This window comes from Diachasma alloeum, unplaced genomic scaffold (assembly GCF_001412515.2).
Source record: "Diachasma alloeum isolate Michigan unplaced genomic scaffold, Dall2.0 Dall_scaffold_78908, whole genome shotgun sequence".
Lineage (NCBI taxonomy): Eukaryota > Metazoa > Arthropoda > Insecta > Hymenoptera > Braconidae > Diachasma > Diachasma alloeum.
Genome location: NW_021683643.1, coordinates 2155887 through 2176132, shown reverse-complemented (window position 1 = coordinate 2176132; position 20246 = coordinate 2155887). Strand labels below are relative to the sequence as shown.

The following is a 20246-nucleotide window of genomic DNA, read 5'->3' as shown; positions in this document are numbered from 1 at the left end:
TCCACAATTACCTTTCGTACAGTAAAAATCACCGCGATTTTCCAAATAATTTTTATCCAACTTTGGTCGCCGTGTAATGAGTACCTCTTACAGCCAAACTAATGGCAAAATCTGAATCATGCCGAAGCAAGGGTTGCGCTCAGCCCTTAGATAGCCATCACTCCGTTATGCTTGATATATGTAGCACGTTCCCATACAGCACACTTCTTCATTCCGCCCATTCCCCCCTTTACCCCAACATATCTCTCTCCTCGGGGCCACCTTTATCTGCCTCGCCTAATCTGCTGCCGGTGGCAATTAAATTCGAGGTGTCCCATACCCATAGTCCAATGGAAACCTATCGATTCGACGACTTTTCGGGGATATATGTACCCCGAGGGACCATATCGCTCAATCTGAGAATCCCGGAGAACAGGAGAGGGAGCTCCGAAGACCCGAAGGTACCATATGGAGAGTTGATAATTTTTTTTACACAATTTTTTTACTTCAAATCACCGAGAGAAATCATGAGAGGTTAACGACAATTCCCCGTCGATTCAATGGCTTCAGTTTTTTTTCTCTCTTTCTCATTTCGGTGAACGAAAAAAATTGATTATAACTCTAGTATTGACAAGACATTCGGAGCTTGAAAGAATGAGAATCTATAATTATCAACTGCCGTCTTCCTCTTCTCCCTCCCCCCCACCACCCATGATCGTTACTTTTTTTCCAATAATTGTTTTTTTTCTTTCTCGTCCACCTCTGTTTTCCATTCTCTCCTTTTCGTCGAGACAGACGAGACGAGAGGGCGAGAGGAAAAAAAAGCGTCCTCTCGCAGCCTAGCATTATCGCCTTGAATCAACAAAGCCCCCAGAGCCACTCGTTCGCCACTCGAAAATCCCGACTACGAGAACTGGAGAAGTACAAGGGAGAGACGAAGGAGAGAAATCGAATGGAGTGAGGCAGAACGGCGGAGGGATTCTTTAATAGAGGGTCTTCGCTTAATGACCGACATCTCTTCCCAGAGGCACCCAAACCAAATGTCATTGCAGAAGATTCGATAACGTTCGGAGGCCCCTTCTGAAATTTTAATATTCCTTTTTCTCCGCCGTCTGACTTATAAATTGAGAATTATATTAATTATTGTGCATTATAGATGCATACGCATGTTTGTGCTCGGTTATTTCTGTGGAGTTCTCTTTTATAGTTGTTTTATGCTGGTAAATCTATACAGTTCCCGTCGGTGGTACGCGCCACTGACTCAAAGTGCTCATTATATCGCTACCCTGTCGATAATTATATTCATTATGGAATAAAACGCGGGAGCGTACGCCGGAATTATGGGGGCTTGGTGGGAGGTTGCCCGGAGGGGATATTATACGATTTTCTGGTATGTCTGTAATGACTGAGGAATCATTACTTGTATTATTTATTGCGATATGTGAGATGTAATTGCGAGTGGAATTACGGAGATTTAATCGGGAATTATCATTTCGATTAATCCATATTTCGAGTTCTTCGGATTAATAATCCAATCCAGATGCTAAAAAATTATATATCTGACAATTACAGTTTACGGATCAATCATTTACCTTTGGAGCGTCGATAATGTCAAGTTCTTTAGAATTTATGGAAGATAAATTGCCGATAGACGGTAAAAATTGATTGTTTTCCTTTTACCAACAGTCGATGAATTATTTCTTCAAAATATTTCTTCAAATTAATTTCAATCGGTGGATGTTTTTATTATTTATTACGATATATGAGATTTAATTGCGAGTGGAATTACGAAAATTGAATCGGGGATAATCATTTCAATTAATTCATATTTTGAGTTCTTCGGATAAATAATGAAAATTAGATATTCGACAATTAAAGTTTGCGGATCAATCATTTACCTTTAGAGCGTCGATAATTTCAAATTCTTTTGCATTTACGGAAGATAAATTGTCGACAATCGGTAAAAATTGATCATTGTTTTTTTGACCAACAGTCGATGAAGAAGGAAATTATATTTTTTCAAATTTATAACAATCCGTGGATATATTCAATCCCTTTGATATCAATATTCGTCAAATATTCGGAGATGAACGAAGAACCTTGATTCCATTCAGGCACACACTCGTGTAGCGGCGACGACGAGAGACACACGTTTTGAGGAATCAAAAAAATTTTTGCTGTTTGTGATTTGTGTCGGCTGTCCATTGACAAAAGTTCATCGTAACTGAACGTTCCGTCCGCAATGGGTGGTAAGTTATCACGTATTTACGACATACTTTTCTGTCATTATTTCCGTGAAAATACATTTGTAATTTCGGTCGCTTCCTGAATTGATCCGAAACGTCGCCCTGTGTAACCGGTCTTCGATGACCTTCAAACGTAAACGAAGCACAGGGCTCATTGGCATCATCGACGACAGTTCACTTGACTTGAAAGTGATCTAGTTAAGGGCAATTACGCCGGCAGTTTGACAGTGGATCCCGTAATGCGTCATTACACTTTATCTATTCTCTATTTATTGTTTACGTGAAGTTGAACTTGATGATTCATTAATTTATTTACGACAATTCCCGCTCATTGCGAGATAAATGCAAAGCGCTTGCGCTGAAGATACCACCGATCGGATGAATTAGCATTTAAATCAGGGAATTTATTGCCGCGCCCATAATTCAGGGGCTATTACAGGCGAATTATTGTGCTCCCATTTTATTCGATCATCAGTATGAGAATTAAACTGTGAAATTAGGTTGATGATACGATAATTGAAAGTTACTCTATGTAAAATTGAATATTGACGAAATTTATTGATGATGTTTTCTCGTTCTTCGAATTCCAGCGAAAGCCCTCAACCCGCGAGATTCGATGGCTTTTTATGTCTCGTGTATGTCAAGAATTTACACGTTAATTTTAGATAAACGCAGCGAGCGACTGCAAGAGGCCCGAGAAGCCCGGTATATTTTAGACCCTGGACTTGTCGGGATAAATCAAGTCTTGTATTTTTTATAAATAAATTTCGTATGATTGAAATTATATGTGGATACTGCTCGTGGGACGATTATTTTCCGCATTCTGGATGTGTGGGTGGATTGTTTGAAAGTTGATCCGTGTTACGGATGCCGCTTAGATGAGTGACAAATAGCAATTGGCACGTGTTGCAGATGAAATAAACTCTCATCAGATTATGAGCAACTAATCTGTTATGTTATGCACGGGCCCGTGGTTAAGGGGAGTTTAGAACAGCCGGTTTAATCACATCGGACTAAGAGAAAATTTGGAAATTAAACGTTTAACGAATAATTTACATAGGATTGCGAAAATATTGTTCAAAATTTTTTGCTGACATTTCCGTACACTTTTTGGATATTTTTATCACATTACGGTTACACGGGAATTTCAAATTTGATCATTGCAATGTGGGGGAATTGTAAATTTTTGTTCAATTATTCTGAGAAAGTTCGTAGAAATGAGGAAACTTCAGGTAAATGGGGTTGAATTGTCAAATAATTGAAACTTGTGAAATTTCATGAATTTATATGAATTCTCATGAATTTTCGTAAAACACAATTCGAATTTCACTCTGCAGAGCTTAATTGAATGATCATTGAAGACATTCAAAATGATGAAAATTCAATCAACAATTGAATGAAATTTTTAAGTTTTTCAAAATTTAATTCTATGCATTCAGATTTCAAAAATTAATCTGTCATTGAAAATGTCTTGTTTATTACACAGGAAGTGACAAGCATCAAATGAATAATTTCAGCTCAGGTTCAATTCAAGATTATAATTTGGAAAATTAACTCTCGACCGGTAACTGATTTTTTGAAATTCTGACTGACAGTGCGGTAGATGCTCCTAAAACGTCTGACAAATAGAAAACCCGTTCTAACGGAAGTTGCGCATTGTGACAATAAAAAGTACTTGACTCGGTGACAAAGTGCATGAATTTCCCTCGCAAATCCTGGAGTGCTATTATGAGAGTAACCATGGATAGCGGTTTGTGCGTAAATATAAACCCTTGGAGTCGACGCCGGGTCGTCGCGACGTTTGGCATCTCAAGTTTCGTCTTAGTATCATAATATGTTCATTCTCTGTAAGGAATAAAAGAGCCAGTAGTCCTATTTCCGATGCCTCCTATTACAGTGTTTGAAATTTATTGAGATTTAATTGACGGTTGAGGAACAGTTATCAAGATTGTCACCCTGAATTGGACTCAAGATAACATTCAAATATTAACAAGTAGTATTTTTTCGTACTGACTTTCACTTTTCCTAGTCCGGGAATTGGTATTGACCCTTCCCCGCACTGGCAAAAAATGAAAGTTACTACGGAAAAATATCGTTCGCGCCTAGTGCTACGGGGATTTTCGACGAGTGTGATTGGCACGCCTCGCTTTCGGTTCGGCCAACCTCACACTCGTCGAAAACCCCAGTGGTACTCGACACGAAATATACTATTTCTGTACTGCTTCTCACGATTCCTCAGCTGGAAATTGGTATTGCATACTTCTCAAAATCAGAAAATTTCATTCTCTGTATACGCAAGAAATGTCACTTCTAGCACTACTCCTTCGTTATTCGATACTCCTGTACGTATTTTGTTCCCGAAAAATCTTTGTTTTATGCGAAACAAGGGATAGTAGTTTTTCGTTTCGGGTGTCTAATAATCACAGACAACACATGAACCCTTAAATGAAACAATAACAATGTTATCAGAGCAATCTTGTAACTTAGGGATAAAATATTTGTTGATAAATTTTCCTTTATGGAAGATTTATGAAAAAGGATATTTTCATACTGAAAAGGCACCGTCTGGTGTTAATTATCCGCCTCTTGAGCCAAATATTTCATTGCTATCGAAAGCAGAACAATTATTCATGTTTGAGACTTTCAAATTCGAACCAAACAAATTCTTTTTTGGCAATTTTCAACTAGCGATGTTGTTGGCCCAAACAAGACTTGCTTGACAACATGTTTTTCTATCAGTGTGTGGTATCTTGTACGAAGATTGGTCTGTAGCAAGAGTAGTAATTTCGCCATTAGACAGACAAAAGTATTGTTCATCACATGGCCGAAGAAATTTGAGGTCAAAACAATGCAAAAAGCGAAGCACAAGTGTTACGTCCATTTAAAATGCCGAAACCTCTCGCATAGCACCATATGATTCTAAATATACGCTCCACCAATTTGACCCACGCTAATCTGAACTTATCAAGGTCTGTGTCGTGAAGATGAATCGAGTCTCGCTCTAGTTTTTTTATCATCTCCGCATTCGCCCGTTGTAATTCAATCACACGTATGAAGCTCTCATAGACAACCGTTAGCCTGGCTCATTGTTCTTCAACGAAGGGATGTCCTTTGCCGGGGTTTCCGCTTCCAGCTCGATGGGATGTAGTCCATCTTTTTTTTTTGTCCAGCTGACCCGCTCCGCCTGGAGAGGAAATCGTTGCGACGGTATTCATGAGGATTTATCTGTCCACTTGTAGAATCAAGCTCACAAGCATTTCATGGCGAAAACAATCCTCGATTTAGACCATGAGGATATCACGTGAGTCACACGTAAAAAGGTTATCTCGTTATCGCTGATAACGAGACGAATGTTTTGGGGAAATTATTTGAGGACTTTCTTTCACGAACAGAGTAATAATACTAGAAATTGAGCGAGGTCAGGGATTCGTGCGTCTACTGGAGATGCTGAACCTTTTGTTTATTGCAATGTTACACTGTTAGAAAACTCTTCAACATTCAAGTGATTTCAACTCGACATTTTCAACACTGCGACTTTGAATTGGATGAATGAGAGCTTTGTAAGATTTAAATTAAAGTTTTGGAGTTTTTGTGTTACATCAAGCTATTATTATGATCCCATATGACAGTTTGAGAAACCTATGAAATCCTGTATAGATGAGCAAACATTCCAGATATCCTCAAGTATCGCAATATTTTTTACTCGAAAGTCCAAATTAAATTCTCTACAGTGTGCTCTTGAAAAATGCTTTCCAATTTTTCACTTCAACTTGATGAAAAATTAACACGTAGAAAACGTTTTCAAGAATGTAATAACTGGGTTATGCAGATGCTGAACCTTTTGTTTGTTGCAATGTTACACTGTAAGAAAACTTTTCAACATTCAATTGATTTCGACTCGACAATTTTCAACGCTGCGACTTTGAATTGGATGAATGAAGCAGTGATGCCGCGAGACGAGACGAGAAGACGCAGTTTCTCGTCTCGTCTCATCTCAGAAAATCATTCTCTCGTCTCGTCTCGTATCAAAATACGAGAGTAATTTCTTCTCTCGTCTCGTCGAGAATTGAGAGATTCTCTCGTCTAGTCTCTATAATCCAATTTGCACGGAAAAAAAATACACAGAGGGACAGAGAGGGGGAGGCTCTTTCGACTCTCGTCTCGCCTCTCGTTTCTCTCGTTCTCGACCGGCTTTTCTCTTCTCGCCTCGTTTCTGTCATTGTCTCGAATGACTCTTCTCGTCTCGTCTCATTTCTGTCATTACCTCGAATGACTCTTCTCGTCTCATCTCATTTCTGTCATTGTCTCGAATGACTCTTCTCGTCTCGTCTCGTTTCTGTCATTGTCTCGAATGACTCTTATCGTCTCGTCTCGTCATGTCTCTTGTCTCGTTTGTCTCATCTCATCTCGTTTCTCTCGCGTCTCATGGCATCACTAGAATGAAGACTTTGTAATCATTTAAATTGAAGTTTTGGAGTTTTTGTGTTATATCAAACTATGATTCCAAAAGTCCGAAAATTAACGCTATGAAAAACCTATAAAATCCCGTATAGATGAGTAAACATTCCAGATATCCTCACGTATCGCAATACTTTTTACTCGAGAGACCAAATTAAATTTTGTACAATGTGCTCTTGAAAAATGCTTTTCAATTTTTCACTTTAACTTGATGAAAAATTCGTAGAACACGTGTTCAAGAATGTAATAACTGGATTAATGCACATTGTGCTGCTGCCAAGTTGTGCCAACTTCCTACACATTACCCGTTAATTTACACGTGCCTTATTGCGTCTGCGACAAGTGAATCTCAAATGACGCACTCGAGTGAATAGTACGTAGTATTGATAAACCGATCAATTGTCTTATGATTGTCATAATCGATTGACAATAGCAGAGATAGGGAGTCAGGGCTATTCATTACGGCAGTCCCATTGAAATGTAATTGTAGACAAATTCATGGAGATGAAGTTGATGGAGATTCTTTTGATGAAGTCGTCATGAATTTTGCTGTATCCGAAAGACAGGAATTCAACTAGGGATGTATAAATATATCAAATCCTGGCTCTCTGCCACGTGAACTTCAGCAGCATCCTCCTTTCTCCCTCTGAAAACACTCGACCCATTCTTCATCCCATTCCCCGCACTCTTTCCTTGAAATTTTCTGTTAAAACACAAACTGATAATATTTTCACGGATGAACTATGACTGATGTAACAGAGAAAACGAGAATTTTTTTCAGCGTCAGACGTTTAGACATGATATATTTAGAATTTGAGATATGAATCGATCAGGAGCCGCTGAGTGATTTTTTTTCTTTAGGAAGTTGAATTACGTAATCGCTCGATGGTCGCGGGGAACGCTGAACCCAGTGTTATCTGGATGGTGGTGCAAATATAGTGGGACATTGACACTCGAATTTTTGCGAAAATTTTAAATAAAGCTGGGAGACTTCCCGATGTTCCGGGTTCAGTTCCCTGCCTGGATGCAGTTTCAGGACAAGTTTGAATTTCCAGATTTTCATTGGATATTACCTAGGCATAGACCAATATTTTCCGAATAGAAATTCAATCTCGTGATCGATTTCTTGCGGATTTGTCGGGCGAGATTATCCATTCTGGTGATAGGCAGTTTAACACTACGTTGGTCACGCAAAAGTTGCAAACGCCGTTGGTCGCGCCGTAACAAGATTAATGATAAATTTGAAAGATCTAGGAAGAATCTGACAAAAATCACCAGTGATTTAGATCGTATACTTGAAGAAGTCCTGTGAGATTTTTTATGTCCAGTGTTACCCTTAATTATATGTTCAAGCTCAAAGTTGCCATGTTTTTCTGAAAATTGGCCTAATACATGGTACACGGCCCGGAGTTTTGGGATAGAAATTTGAAAATCTAACTAGTTATGATATTTTTGGCAGATATTTTCATTGATAGAGCTTCTAGAGATTTCAAAATGAGATGCCAAATTTTGTGAAATTTTTCTGAGGTTTTACTGCAGTGTAATTTAAAAAATCGGGAAAAGTGCGGAGCGCCGCTCATAGCGCGACCAATGGTGTTTTAATTAAGGAGCGCAGCGTAAAGTCTTCTTGAGAGATTCATGAAATCATTGAAATATTCCAACTTTTGAAGATTCCGATCTTCTTATTTAAATGGTTTATGAACGAACCATTCTTGACCCTTGAATCACATGTTTTCAAAGTTGTGACAAATGTGTAGATTTTTGTAATTTTACTAGAAATCAATTTCATGTTGAAAGAAATCAGGAAGTTACAGGTGAATTTTCTAACAGTGGACTTTTTTTGGAAACTAATATTAAGTGTTCTAATTTCCCTCTCAACCTATTCGAACTCATATTCAACTATTTCCTACGGCGTTACAAAGCCCTGAAACTTTTATATAAATTTCTCTTAAGGATATCCAAGTATCTTTTACAGTTTGATACAGACCACACTAAAAAATTTGAAAAAAATCATGACTATTCAGCGTCATTCAAATAATATTTTGCACAGAGTTATTATTTTCTTTAAACATTCGTTGTTTATCAATACATGATTGAAGTTGTTTAAATTTTCGGAAACCTCAGTTTTTAGGCATTTATGGTGGAAAATTGATTATTTATAAACTATTCATAATTTTCAAAAATTGCAATTTTTCAATTATGTCATGAATCTTCCTCCAAAAGTAAACTGCTCAATTGTTTTTCAGATTTTAAAAATTTATTCTATCGGTTCAATATCAAGATTCAAATTCAGATCTGCAAAGTTGACAAATAAACTCATTGTAAAATGTCCGGAAGCTAGGGTCAAATGGGGCTCAAATGAAAACTCTGATGTTCGACTACCAAAGTATAAAAGCATTTCACTGGAGAAAAAAATAGCCAAAGTACTTGGATGGTGTTCATTAAAAAAGTAGAGCACTGTGAAAATATAAAAAGAATGAATTTCGTTTACAATTTAATTTCAGGGTTTGCATGGGTCACATTGGCCACCAATGACTCGTACTCCCTCGGAGCACTGGTATTGGCGCACTCATTGAGGCGTGTGGGGACCAAGCATGATCTGGCAGTACTTATCACTCCTGGTGTCACCCAGTCAATGAGGTATTGTTGATTTCTGCTTCTCATTACCTCCTAAATCGAGGTGAAATGTTCAATTCAAGAGGGAGTATCATCGCAGTATCGAAAGGCTGCGGTGGCTGCCAAAAACTTCAGCCAACGGCGAAAGTACACTTGACCTTAAACCGCGATTAGCTTACGCGTGTGCTATTGGCAGTAAACTTGCCAATGAATTGTCAGGGCCTGAGATTCGTTAACTGAGATTGTTTTCAGGGAAAAATTGTCGGCGATTTTCACTGTGGTTCAAGAGGTCAATGTCCTCGACTCGCGGGACGAGGCGAATCTTGCACTGCTGGCTAGACCAGAATTGGGAATAACTTTCACGAAGTTACATTGCTGGAGACTCACGCAGTACGAGAGATGTGTCTTTGTTGATGCAGACACTTTGGTAATTTATTTCTGTCCCTCAAGATCTAGTCCGACACTATAAATAAAGTCTTTTGACATTTTTCTTTAAACCTCACAGCTTTCTAGATACTTGATACGCGGATGAATGAGATCTAAAAGGCAACTTTTGTCCTACACCCAATAGTTTTACAGATATTTGCAAAATAATCTGCAAAGAATTCCTCTTCTTCACTTTACTCCAGAGTATCCTCTTCATCCAAATTAATTGAAGTACACGTCAATTATTAGTGCATAAGAATTGATTCAAACTTTTGGGATTCAGGTGGTCAGAAACTGTGACGAGCTCTTCGACCGAGAGGAGCTATCAGCAGCCCCGGACGTAGGCTGGCCAGATTGCTTCAACTCCGGAGTATTTGTATTCACACCGTCCCAACAGACATTTGCATCATTAACATCATTCGCAGCATCCCAAGGATCCTTCGATGGTGGCGACCAGGGGCTACTGAACTCTTACTTCAGTGATTGGGCTCATAAAGACATCTCGAAACACCTGCCCTTCATCTACAACATGTCTTCCACTGCGACTTACTCATATCTTCCGGCTTACAAACAGTAAAGACTTCTATTTCTCAGTGCATTTTTGTCAATTCATAGATAATTGAATATTCTCTTCCATAAAGGTTCGGAGAAGACGTCAGGATCATTCATTTCATCGGAAGCACGAAGCCCTGGCTCCAGTACTTTGACTCATTAACTGGTGAAGTTCAACCAGCCCCAGGAAGCAATCACCTCCAACCACTCCTTCAACTCTGGTGGAACATCTTCTGCGAAAGTGTTCACCGCGAGTTATCACCAGTCATGGTAAGTTCCTCAATCCAAATAAATCAATTAATCGTTTTCCAATGAAATTCAACTAATGCCGTGAGACCGAATCAATGGAATAATCAATAATTGATACTAGTTAAGAGATTTGATATCTAATACATTGTACTTACAAGATTGGCCTGACAATTGTAATGCTTACCACCCTTTTACTGATTCCGCAAGCTAAGAAATGAACACAGGGACACGCGTAATCGCGAGGTAAGAGATAATGAAGAATTTTCGTTGATTATTTTTTGTCTAGATTTTTTTAGATTATTTACTCACAATTTAGCGTGCCAATTAGTGGCTCTTTGCACCGCTGCAAATGTTACAGCAAATTTCATTCACATTTCTCTATCACGTCTTATTCACCGCTCTGTTCTGGTAGGTGTTAAATTGGCAAGATTATAGAATTTTCTAAAAATATTTCCTATATCAAAACAAACTGCGCACCGTGCTGAAACTATTTTTGATTTTATTTCAAAACTTCCAACGCACGAAACGAACGTTTTTTATTCTTTTTCGATAAGACGCATTACAGTTTCTATTTACTGCGATCTACATATTACGAGTATATTGATGAATCCTATTTTTGAATTGAAAACAAAATAGCTGGATGCACTTTGAACCCTCGTAATCCTACCAGGAAATCCCAGCTGTTGGTATAATTCTTGAGGGGAGGTTTAGGAAAAAAAACTTTTCAATTTATCGAGGAAAATTTTTTAAAGTTCTATTTTTAAAACTCAAAATTGGAGATTTTATTTTTTTGTCATACTATTACGCATACTATTTTTCGCCATAAATGCACGATAAAGTTTGATTTTTCTTCGTAAATCCACCGAGGAACAGGGGTTAAGTCATTAGAAGAATCGTCACCAACAACAGAAATTCGAGGAATGAAATAAGATACTTTCCGTCCCTCATTTGGGGAAGAAAATCCAACTTTCCGTGCATAATTGACGAAATAGTATTTTTTCGGGCTGCTGCGATGGAGTTTTTTACACTAGGAGAAAAATCGGCGTAATATCACACAAATCATTTCTTGAGCGAAAAACATCGCATACATATTTGATCAATTTAGGGTAGGTTTCAGACAAGAAATCGGTGCTCTTCGGGCTAAGGAGGAAGGAACTGAATGAAAAGATGATGTATTTATTCGACATGAGATAAAATTCCTTAAAAGACAAGAATAGTTTGACAGAAGGAAAAGAAGATATTACTTCCCTTTGAACTTAGAGCGATTGAGCGTAAGCGACGATTATATTTTTTTAATATCTGGAGGTTTTCCTTTGCATCAACTCTCTATTCATTCAATACGAAAGTCTCAGATTCATGATTCACTGAATCGAAGCTTTTAACATTTGCAGTCATTTTCTCATCTTCTGACACGGAAAAACCAATTTCTTGTGGCAAGAAATTAGTTTTGTGATATTATGACGATATACTCGTGTGGCCACGCGCACGAGTAGAAAGTTCATCGCAACAGCCCTGGGACAATATTTTTTTGTAATGATTTTCAAGTTTCCGAGTTTGGGAAGTATGCAATACCAATTCCCAGACGAGGAATCGAGAGAAGCAGTACAGAAAAGGTTTTTCCTGTGGTTCACCTCCCCTTAAAATTTTTCTCATTTTATCATGCGTGCTGTATGGATTTAGCCCGGTATAATAGTTAAGGGTGTATTGGGACTAATGGGTTCAAGGTATTGCGTCCTATTATGTTTCAATTCATCATTTTTTCAAAAGACCTAGTGAATGTTCTAATTCTGTGACTAATAGACTTGGTGTGCATTTTTTTTTCTGTTTTGGCATGATATGCTTGCATAGGCCAGCACAACTTTGGCTCTACACTGGCACGATATCCTACTTCCTACGGCCCCAATACCCATTAACACGAGATACCACGTTTTTCATGACGCGACTGACCGAACAACTGACGAAATCGACATGGCTGAGCCGGATTTCTCCGAGTTTAAGGATCCCTGGGACAATTTTGTACAAGAAGATTTTCATGGGGTTATAGATCATTCCACGGCTCATGTAGAACCGATTCAAACGCATCATCATGCATTTGTCACTTCTGATGATGGGCAAAGACATAATCATGATCATTCACTTGCTGCAAGTATTCAGGGTCATCAGATTCATGTTCATCATCATGATAGTTGTCCTATAGTCAATGTTCTTAGTAATCAAACATGTTATTATGAGTATCGTGAGCCTTCAGGTAGACAAATTAACCGTTCAGAGCATCAAAGTCATCAGCAAAGTCATCAAATTCCTCCCCCACCCGTTGATTATCAGCCACATCAGTCGAAAAGTCCGCATCAAACTCATTATCACAGTCATGAAGAACACAGACATTATGAACATGTGCCAAGCTCTCATTCTCGTGAAAATGGTCATTTCGATGATTGTCGGAGTCAAAGTCATCAGAGTTTTTCACCCATTGACATCCAGTCAAATCAAACCCAAACTCAAAATCATAGTCACAGTCATGAAGTGCATAGGCATCACGATACTCAATTTCATGAAGATCCTAGCGATCGGTTGTCTCATATCACTCGTGAACACGTGCATCAGGAAAATAGTAGTAAGGAAAGTAGTAGTTCGTCTCATCATACGTCAGACAGACTGACAGATAATAGAGTTTCGAAAATCGAAGTTAGTACATCACAATCCTATTCCCAAACCTGTACAGAATCCTCAAGCACAACAACGCACACAGAGATACATTCCGGCGATGTTGAGAATAGCGATGTAAGTACTAACTACGTGAATGTCATCTAAAAACTTCCAGACATTTGTCGAGAATAGCCTTGCCACTCGCATTTTTAGCTGCACTTTTGCATTTTTGATTGAACATTTCAATTAGTTTTACTTGAAAAAATAGAGGGAAATCGGTTCAAGTAGTTCTGACTCTTTTCTTGTGATTTTAGGGTAATTTTTAACTTTTTTTTGATAGAGTGGTATCGCTGGCGCGCTGGCGCAGCTGACACTGGGAGAATCGAGGAGTCCGGAACAAGTGGCTCTTGAGGAACACATGAGGAAATACAGTTGGGAACAGGGACAGATAGATTACATGGGACGCGACAGCTTCGATAATATCTGGAAGAAAATATGTACAACGCTTGATGCTACACCTTCGACAAAAGAGAAGACTCCAGTAAAAGTAAATTGAATTGAAACAGTTTGAATCTAAGCGAGATAACGAAATCCGTAACAACGTTTTTTGGAGAGCGAATTGACGGCTACAAAGAAGGCCACGACAAAAATTGTACTCTCTTAGATTTCGAGATATTAATTGAAAACTGGCCAAAATCAACGTAGACCGTTTTATCATTTCGAATAAAATAACTTTACAAAAATCTATTTATTAACGATCACTCAAAGAATCATTTGTTATGCCCCAAATTTGGTCAATGGCGTTATTCTTGAATATGTGGACATGGAGCATTGTCATTATGACACTTCCCAACGTAACTGGATTATGCTGACCAAGTAATGAAATATAAACAATCAATGTATTATTTAAGAGACGGTTGAGCCTGCACAGATCAGACCTGAATTGGCCTCTGACACATACAAAAGTCGTAAACTCTTTGTAATCAGTGAGATGACACAGTTATTATAATCAAGTAATAAATTCTCATATTTAAATGCCGATAAACCTTTGGTGGGATTTATCCCTTCAAGCTTAGAACTTATTATAATTATAAATACCCCCCACGCTAGGTACAACACATTATTGGAGGGAAATTGGGACTAAAAAAATTGACGTCAATGGCTTTTAGATTCTATAAAACTGATGGGAATTGCACGATTTTTTGTTGACATACGTAAAACCAGGAGAAAATTAAAGAATGAATTTAATTTTCTAGGAAACAACTCCCCCAGTGGATGATGAAAAATCTCCCCCGCTTCCTGCCGCTACGGCCACAGCTACACCCCCAGTGAAGGGAGCCGGTATGTGATTTACCGAAAAAACCAATAAAAATATTTATGGGGAAACAAAAACATAGATTACCACCTGAAGATCACTGAAGAGTCCATTAATAAATTGTACAGGGAATTAATATATTTTGGAAGCCCAATAAATATCGAGAGAATCAGAAATTCGAGTACACTGAGAAGACAAGAGTTTCTTGAGAAGTACATATTCATGGCTTGAAAATTCACACTAAGAAAACAAAATCTTACGCCAAGAAATTTTATACTTATCCAAAAGATGAGAGCTATTGATTCATATCAAGAAAACGAGTTCTCAAATCAGTTCAAGTAGTTTTTGTACTAAAATATTTTAGAATTCAGGCTAAAAAACTATTAAATAAATTAATTCAATTCTACTTGGAATGCCGAATTGCTTTCTCGTCATCAAGAAATTATCCTCGTCTCTAGGACAAGTACAAAATTTCTTGACGAAAGTTTTTTTTAGTGCAAGATACTTTGCTCTTGAAAATTTCCAAGCCACGAGTTTCTTAATATGAGTAAAGATGTATTTCTCAAAAAACTTTGTTTTTCTCAGTGATCGGTTGAAGAACATTGGATCGAATATGAAGTACTGACAATGCAGAGCCATTAACTTCGAGATAAATGCTTCCAATTTTTGTTTGTTACTCTTGTTAATGATATGGCATGTTTGAGAGTTTTCATTGGTGAATCTAACGGGGAATGAAGTGACATTGATCATTCAAATTCACTTACGTCGTAGGAAGAGTTATTCGAATAAACAAATTTAATTAAGTTTGAGTGTTTGAAACAGGAGCAGAGGAGAGCAATTAACAGACCATGGCGCCATAGCATTGCTACGTCTTGTGTTGTCGTTTTGCTTGACTGGGGTAAATATTTCGACGCTCATCGCTAATACGTAATGCATAATGAACAAAAACAAAATAAAAATATAACCCTTTGAATGTCTGTTGAGAGGGAACAGATGGCTTTGAATGTGATGAATGTTCAAATCATATTTCCTTTCATAATTGTCTATCTTTCGAAACGAAGAAACCCCTATTACATCATTTCCATAGAAATCAATACGTATAGGAGAGAACAGCATGAAAAATTTCGGGCAAACACGAAGGGTCTGCTACCCCTCAAGATAATCCAAGTGCCATCTACAGTTTGTTGTGGGATACACTGTTAAATTTTTTTTGAAATTTCATGGAAGATATTAAATAAGTCTTATGAGAGTAGAATTGAATCGAATTTAGGGGAAAATTGGTTATGAAATTTCCAGTTATAAGTAGAATTCACTGAAATTCATGAGTTTTCAGTGGGAGTGGATTGGAAATTTCACAACTTGATTGAATTTTCAGTGGAACATGAATATTCAGAAACAAAATTATATGAATTTGCAATTTTCCCTGAATTTTCCTGATTTTTCTGAATTTTTTTTTCACAGAATAATTGAACTGTAAAATCAACTATGTTATTGATTTCCAGGTCATTTGAACAGAAAATCAATGGAATATTTGATGTATCCATAAAAAGATTTACTGAAATTTCAGTGGAACTCGAACACAATAAAAATTTCCGGAATTTGGCACGGAAAATTCAGACGAACATTTTTAACAGTGCACACTTTAGATCTGGATATTTTCAATCACGTTTTTTTTATTTAATTGTACGAGAAATAAATTGAGAAAATTCACACGTAATCAATACCGTTTAAATCTGACTTTACAAGATATTCATTTAACATTTTCATCTTCATAAGTGAACGATGGAAATTATTTCCATTTTCAGAAATCTAATTTTTTTGTCATAGAATCAAATTAAGGGAAAATTTTGAATATGCATTAATTTATTGCAGATAAAAAAATGATTCCTGAGGCGCGAAATTTATCATCAATTATTTACCGACAAAATATTAATAACAGTTTTTCAACGATATCATAAATCTTCCTAATGAAATAGATTTCCCAATGTTTTCCGATTTTCAAAATATCTTTTAACGGGTTCAAAATAAAATTTAGATCTCTAAAAGTTCAAATACTGGAATAAATGCAAATATTCGATAATTTACTGTAGAATTGAGCTTTGATTTCCAATGATAGATATTCGAAGCGATTTCAACAACAACAATTGTCGAAGTACTTGGATCAACTAACAAATGAGTGCTTTCTCATGGTGATTAATCGTTTTTCATCTAATTTCATGCTTCCCCTGCTGCTTATGTGCTTCAACCGCCACTAATATATAAAACCATATAATCAAAATTTCACAACGTCAATTCTCACAAAGAATTCCGAAAAAAATCAGTCGAAATCCACAAAATTCATCAAACAGACCGTACGGACTTCTTCTGTCTCTCCACAATAACCCTCTTCCACAAAGAAAAAAGTCTCTGGTTTTCAGTACAATAGTACTAGATTCCACTGAACTTTCTCATAAAATCAGAGAAAAAATTCTAGTTTATCACCAGCAGTCGATTTGGATTTTTATAATATAGAGAGATAAAAAGTAAATGGAATTCGATTTTTCGATCCAACTTATTCTATTGAGATATTCCATTCTATTTTTAATTGAAATCGTCCAGAAACTAACCCCCGTCCAGAAATTGACCTGTTTACCCGACCCTCATCGGTCCTCACTTTAAGAACCCAGGGTTCTAGATTTCCGTATCCTGCTTCTGGATTTCAATACCATGATGCTGAAAACCAGCAACTTTCTTCTCAACGCTAATTCCAAATGACAATGATCTTTTCTACACCTCCAGAGGAAGCCGTACCCCAAAAACCAGACGTGATCACCGAGTCCCCCCCCGAAAAATTACCCCAAGAACCGACCTCTGACGTAACCCTCGAGCCCCAGCCAACGGCAGCGTCGCAGATAACGGAAAAACAATCGACTGAAAAGCAAGAAGAGCCAGTACCCCCAAAAGAAGACCCCAAAGAATCATCGACTCCGACTACTGAGCAACCTTCTTCCCCACTTGCTGAAGTGCTGCGCCTAGCCGCAGCCCCTCCCCTCCTCTCCCTCGCTTCGCCGCCCCCAGTCTTATCACTGACGTCTTCACCCCCAGTTTTATCGATCAAAGAGTCTGGAGAGAAAGCCCAATCATTGACGACTGCATCACCTAAACCAAAAGAAGAAGACGAAGAAAAGCCTGAAGAATCACGAGAAACTGTCATCCCCTTGGGCTACACCTCCCCCACGACATTCGAGTCGACGACGTCCCTCAACCTCTCCGAATCAGAGCAGCCCCAGGACCCCGAGGACGTCCCCGAGAGCCCAGTGCCCATCCAAGTAGCTGAATCCGTTCTTGAAGCCGACATCAAGGAATCCGTCTCAGAGCACATCAAACCAGTGACTGAAGAAGCAATCTCATCCATCTCTGCGCCCGTCCAAGAGTCTGTCTCGGCTATTGTTGAGCCTCTGGAGGCTGCTGCACCTGTGCAGGCCCCACCATCCCTGGAGGCAGTGCCCAGTCACCCAAATGGCACTGGTGGGTTCGATTCTGATGTCAAATCAGATGAGGATACTCCACTGGTTGCAGCAAGTGCAGCTGTTGCGGCACCTTTGGTGCAACCAGAGACCATAAGCTTTACTTCGCAAGCCGAAGTAACTCCTGAGGTTGCTCCTGCTGAAATCCCAGAGATACCTGAAGATTCACAAGTGCCTGAGGCTGCACCAGCAGCTGAAGAAGTTGCTGCGGCAGCAATCGCTGCACAACCGAGTCCAGAAGTCCTCGAGCGACTCCCTGAACCCCAGGAGAAATCTCCAGAGTCCTTGATTCAACAACTACCGGTTGAAGAGCCTCCACAGCCTTCAGAACCCCTTGATGTATCCCCACCGACAGAATCCTCAGAGGAAACCCCAGATCCTGAGCCTGACACCCCAGAACCTTCTCCAAAGTCAACGTCACCGGAAAAATTTCCAGTCCCAAGGACTCCAACAGTCATCGAAGCAACGCCCCCCACGAGTCCTCAGTTCGAATTATCAGAAGGTCAAAGTGAAGAGGCAAAAGCCCCCAAGAAAGCCACGAAAAAACTGGTGAAAAAAATGAGTTCGGAAGAAAAAACAGAGTCCAGTGAAGCTGACGAGGCGAAGAAGCCTGCGAAAAAAGTAGTGAAGAAAGTCGTCAAGAAACCGAAGGAGGGTGAAGAGGGCGCAGAGGGTAGTGCTTCAATGGAGAAGCCGAAGAAAGTTGTGAGAATCGTGAAGAAAGTGCCCAAATGTGAGACACTGCAGACCGACGCATCTGTCCCTGAGACACCACCACCACCAACATCAGACACCCCAGTACCACCGAAGAGAAAAGGAAAGCCAGGGACTACAAAACCAACCAAGAAACCCGACTCCGAGCAATGATGAAACTGAGATAATGGATATTTTCTAAGGTTTTTTACACAATATTTTAATAATAATACTTGTGATGATGGGGGGGTTTCTTGGCAGTGTTCAACTAGTCTGTGGTTTTCTTTGTGTTTTTTTATTGTTATCAATCAGCCCTTCGTTACTCACGTTTAACGAATATTTTCTTCGGACTTTTGTTCGTAAAGAAATGAAGGTGAAATATTCATTTTACAGAAATTATATCAAGTAGTTGGAGGTTCGCAGAATAATATTCACTAAAAGTAATGGAATAATCATGGAAAGAAGGTCTGGGACACGTGTGTAACGAAGGATTAAATAAGATAAAATGAATAATTCAAAATACGCACAAGTCATTTCATCACGAAAATTCAGACTGACTATTGCGAGAGCAAAGAGCAGTGTTACTTTTTACTAATCGTTAAGAGTCCCATTATTCAGTTTCTTTTTTAAATTTATGTTCAGTAATAATGAAATATTCTTGTTCAATAAGAGATTGTTTAGCATTCGCTTTAATCATCACTCTCTTGTCTGGCCATCTTAGATATATTAATTTATGTAATGTAAGACTTTTATCTCAATCGTGTGAACTTTTTTAATTTCTGAAATCTTGAGCATTATTCGTTCACAGCAGTTTGCCAAATCGATTCTGTTCTAAATTGATAACATAGAGTTTGTAATGTTTTAATACTGTTAATGACTCATATTAATTGAATGTGAAATTGTGAATTGAAGGACAACGATACAGTTGCAAGAGAAATCCGATTATGAATCAATAAAGGGAGTTACGTACAGAAGTGAAGTCCCCTGAGTAAGAATACCCAATTTCGTTAAAAACAGTGGAAGCTCTCGTGACAAAAGCTTTTCGGTCAATTACATTCTCCTCTAAGTCCATTCATTCGGTTTCCCCCCCGGAAAATGTCAACAATAACCCAGAACCTTCCGAAATGACCTTTCCATTCCCATCCACTCAGTCATTTAATGATTTAAGGTACACTGAAAGAAAACCAAGAGAGCTCTCAAACAAGTCTGCCAAGAAAATAGTTTTTTGAAAATTATCAAAAAAGCATTTTTTCTGCCAAACATGCAGAAAGTACACAAGATGAAAAATTTTCGTCGCAAAAACAGATCGAGTAATTTAACAAAAATTCCATTCTCTGTACACGCAAGAAATGTCATTTCCAGCACTCCTCCCTTGTTATTCAATACTGCCATACGTATTTTGCTCCCGAAAACTCTTTGTTTTATGGGGAACAAGGGATAGTAGTTTTTCGTTTCGGTTATCTAATAATCACAGACAAGAAATGAACCCTTCAATGAAACAATAATAATGTTATGATAGCAATCTTGTAACTTAGGAGCTAAATATTTCTTGATAAATTT

General features: G+C 38.3%; 1 protein-coding gene across 2 annotated transcripts; it reads left to right on the top strand.

Annotated features, from left to right (window-relative positions):
• The first annotated feature begins 2103 nt into the window (after positions 1-2103).
• Positions 2104-19665, top strand: LOC107047816 (fibrous sheath CABYR-binding protein). 2 transcript variants are annotated; one of them, XM_015270659.1, is made up of 9 exons: positions 2104-2228; positions 9188-9323; positions 9552-9726; positions 10009-10298; positions 10367-10547; positions 12375-13307; positions 13513-13719; positions 14429-14513; positions 17266-19665. In XM_015270659.1, exons 1-9 carry the CDS (start codon positions 2222-2224, stop codon positions 18858-18860), a joined length of 3609 nt encoding a protein of 1202 aa, XP_015126145.1. In that variant the 5' UTR covers positions 2104-2221; the 3' UTR covers positions 18861-19665. The 2 variants fall into 2 exon arrangements, with proteins under 2 accessions (XP_015126145.1, XP_015126146.1); XM_015270660.1 differs by lacking the exon at positions 12375-13307.
• The last annotated feature ends 581 nt before the right edge of the window (positions 19666-20246 follow it).

Coding starts and splice junctions, on each gene's coding strand:
- LOC107047816 (XM_015270659.1), top strand. Junction 9,324..9,551: donor GGTGTCACCCAGTCAATGAG/GTATTGTTGATT, acceptor GATTGTTTTCAG/GGAAAAATTGTCGGCGATTT. Junction 9,727..10,008: donor TTGTTGATGCAGACACTTTG/GTAATTTATTTC, acceptor TTTGGGATTCAG/GTGGTCAGAAACTGTGACGA.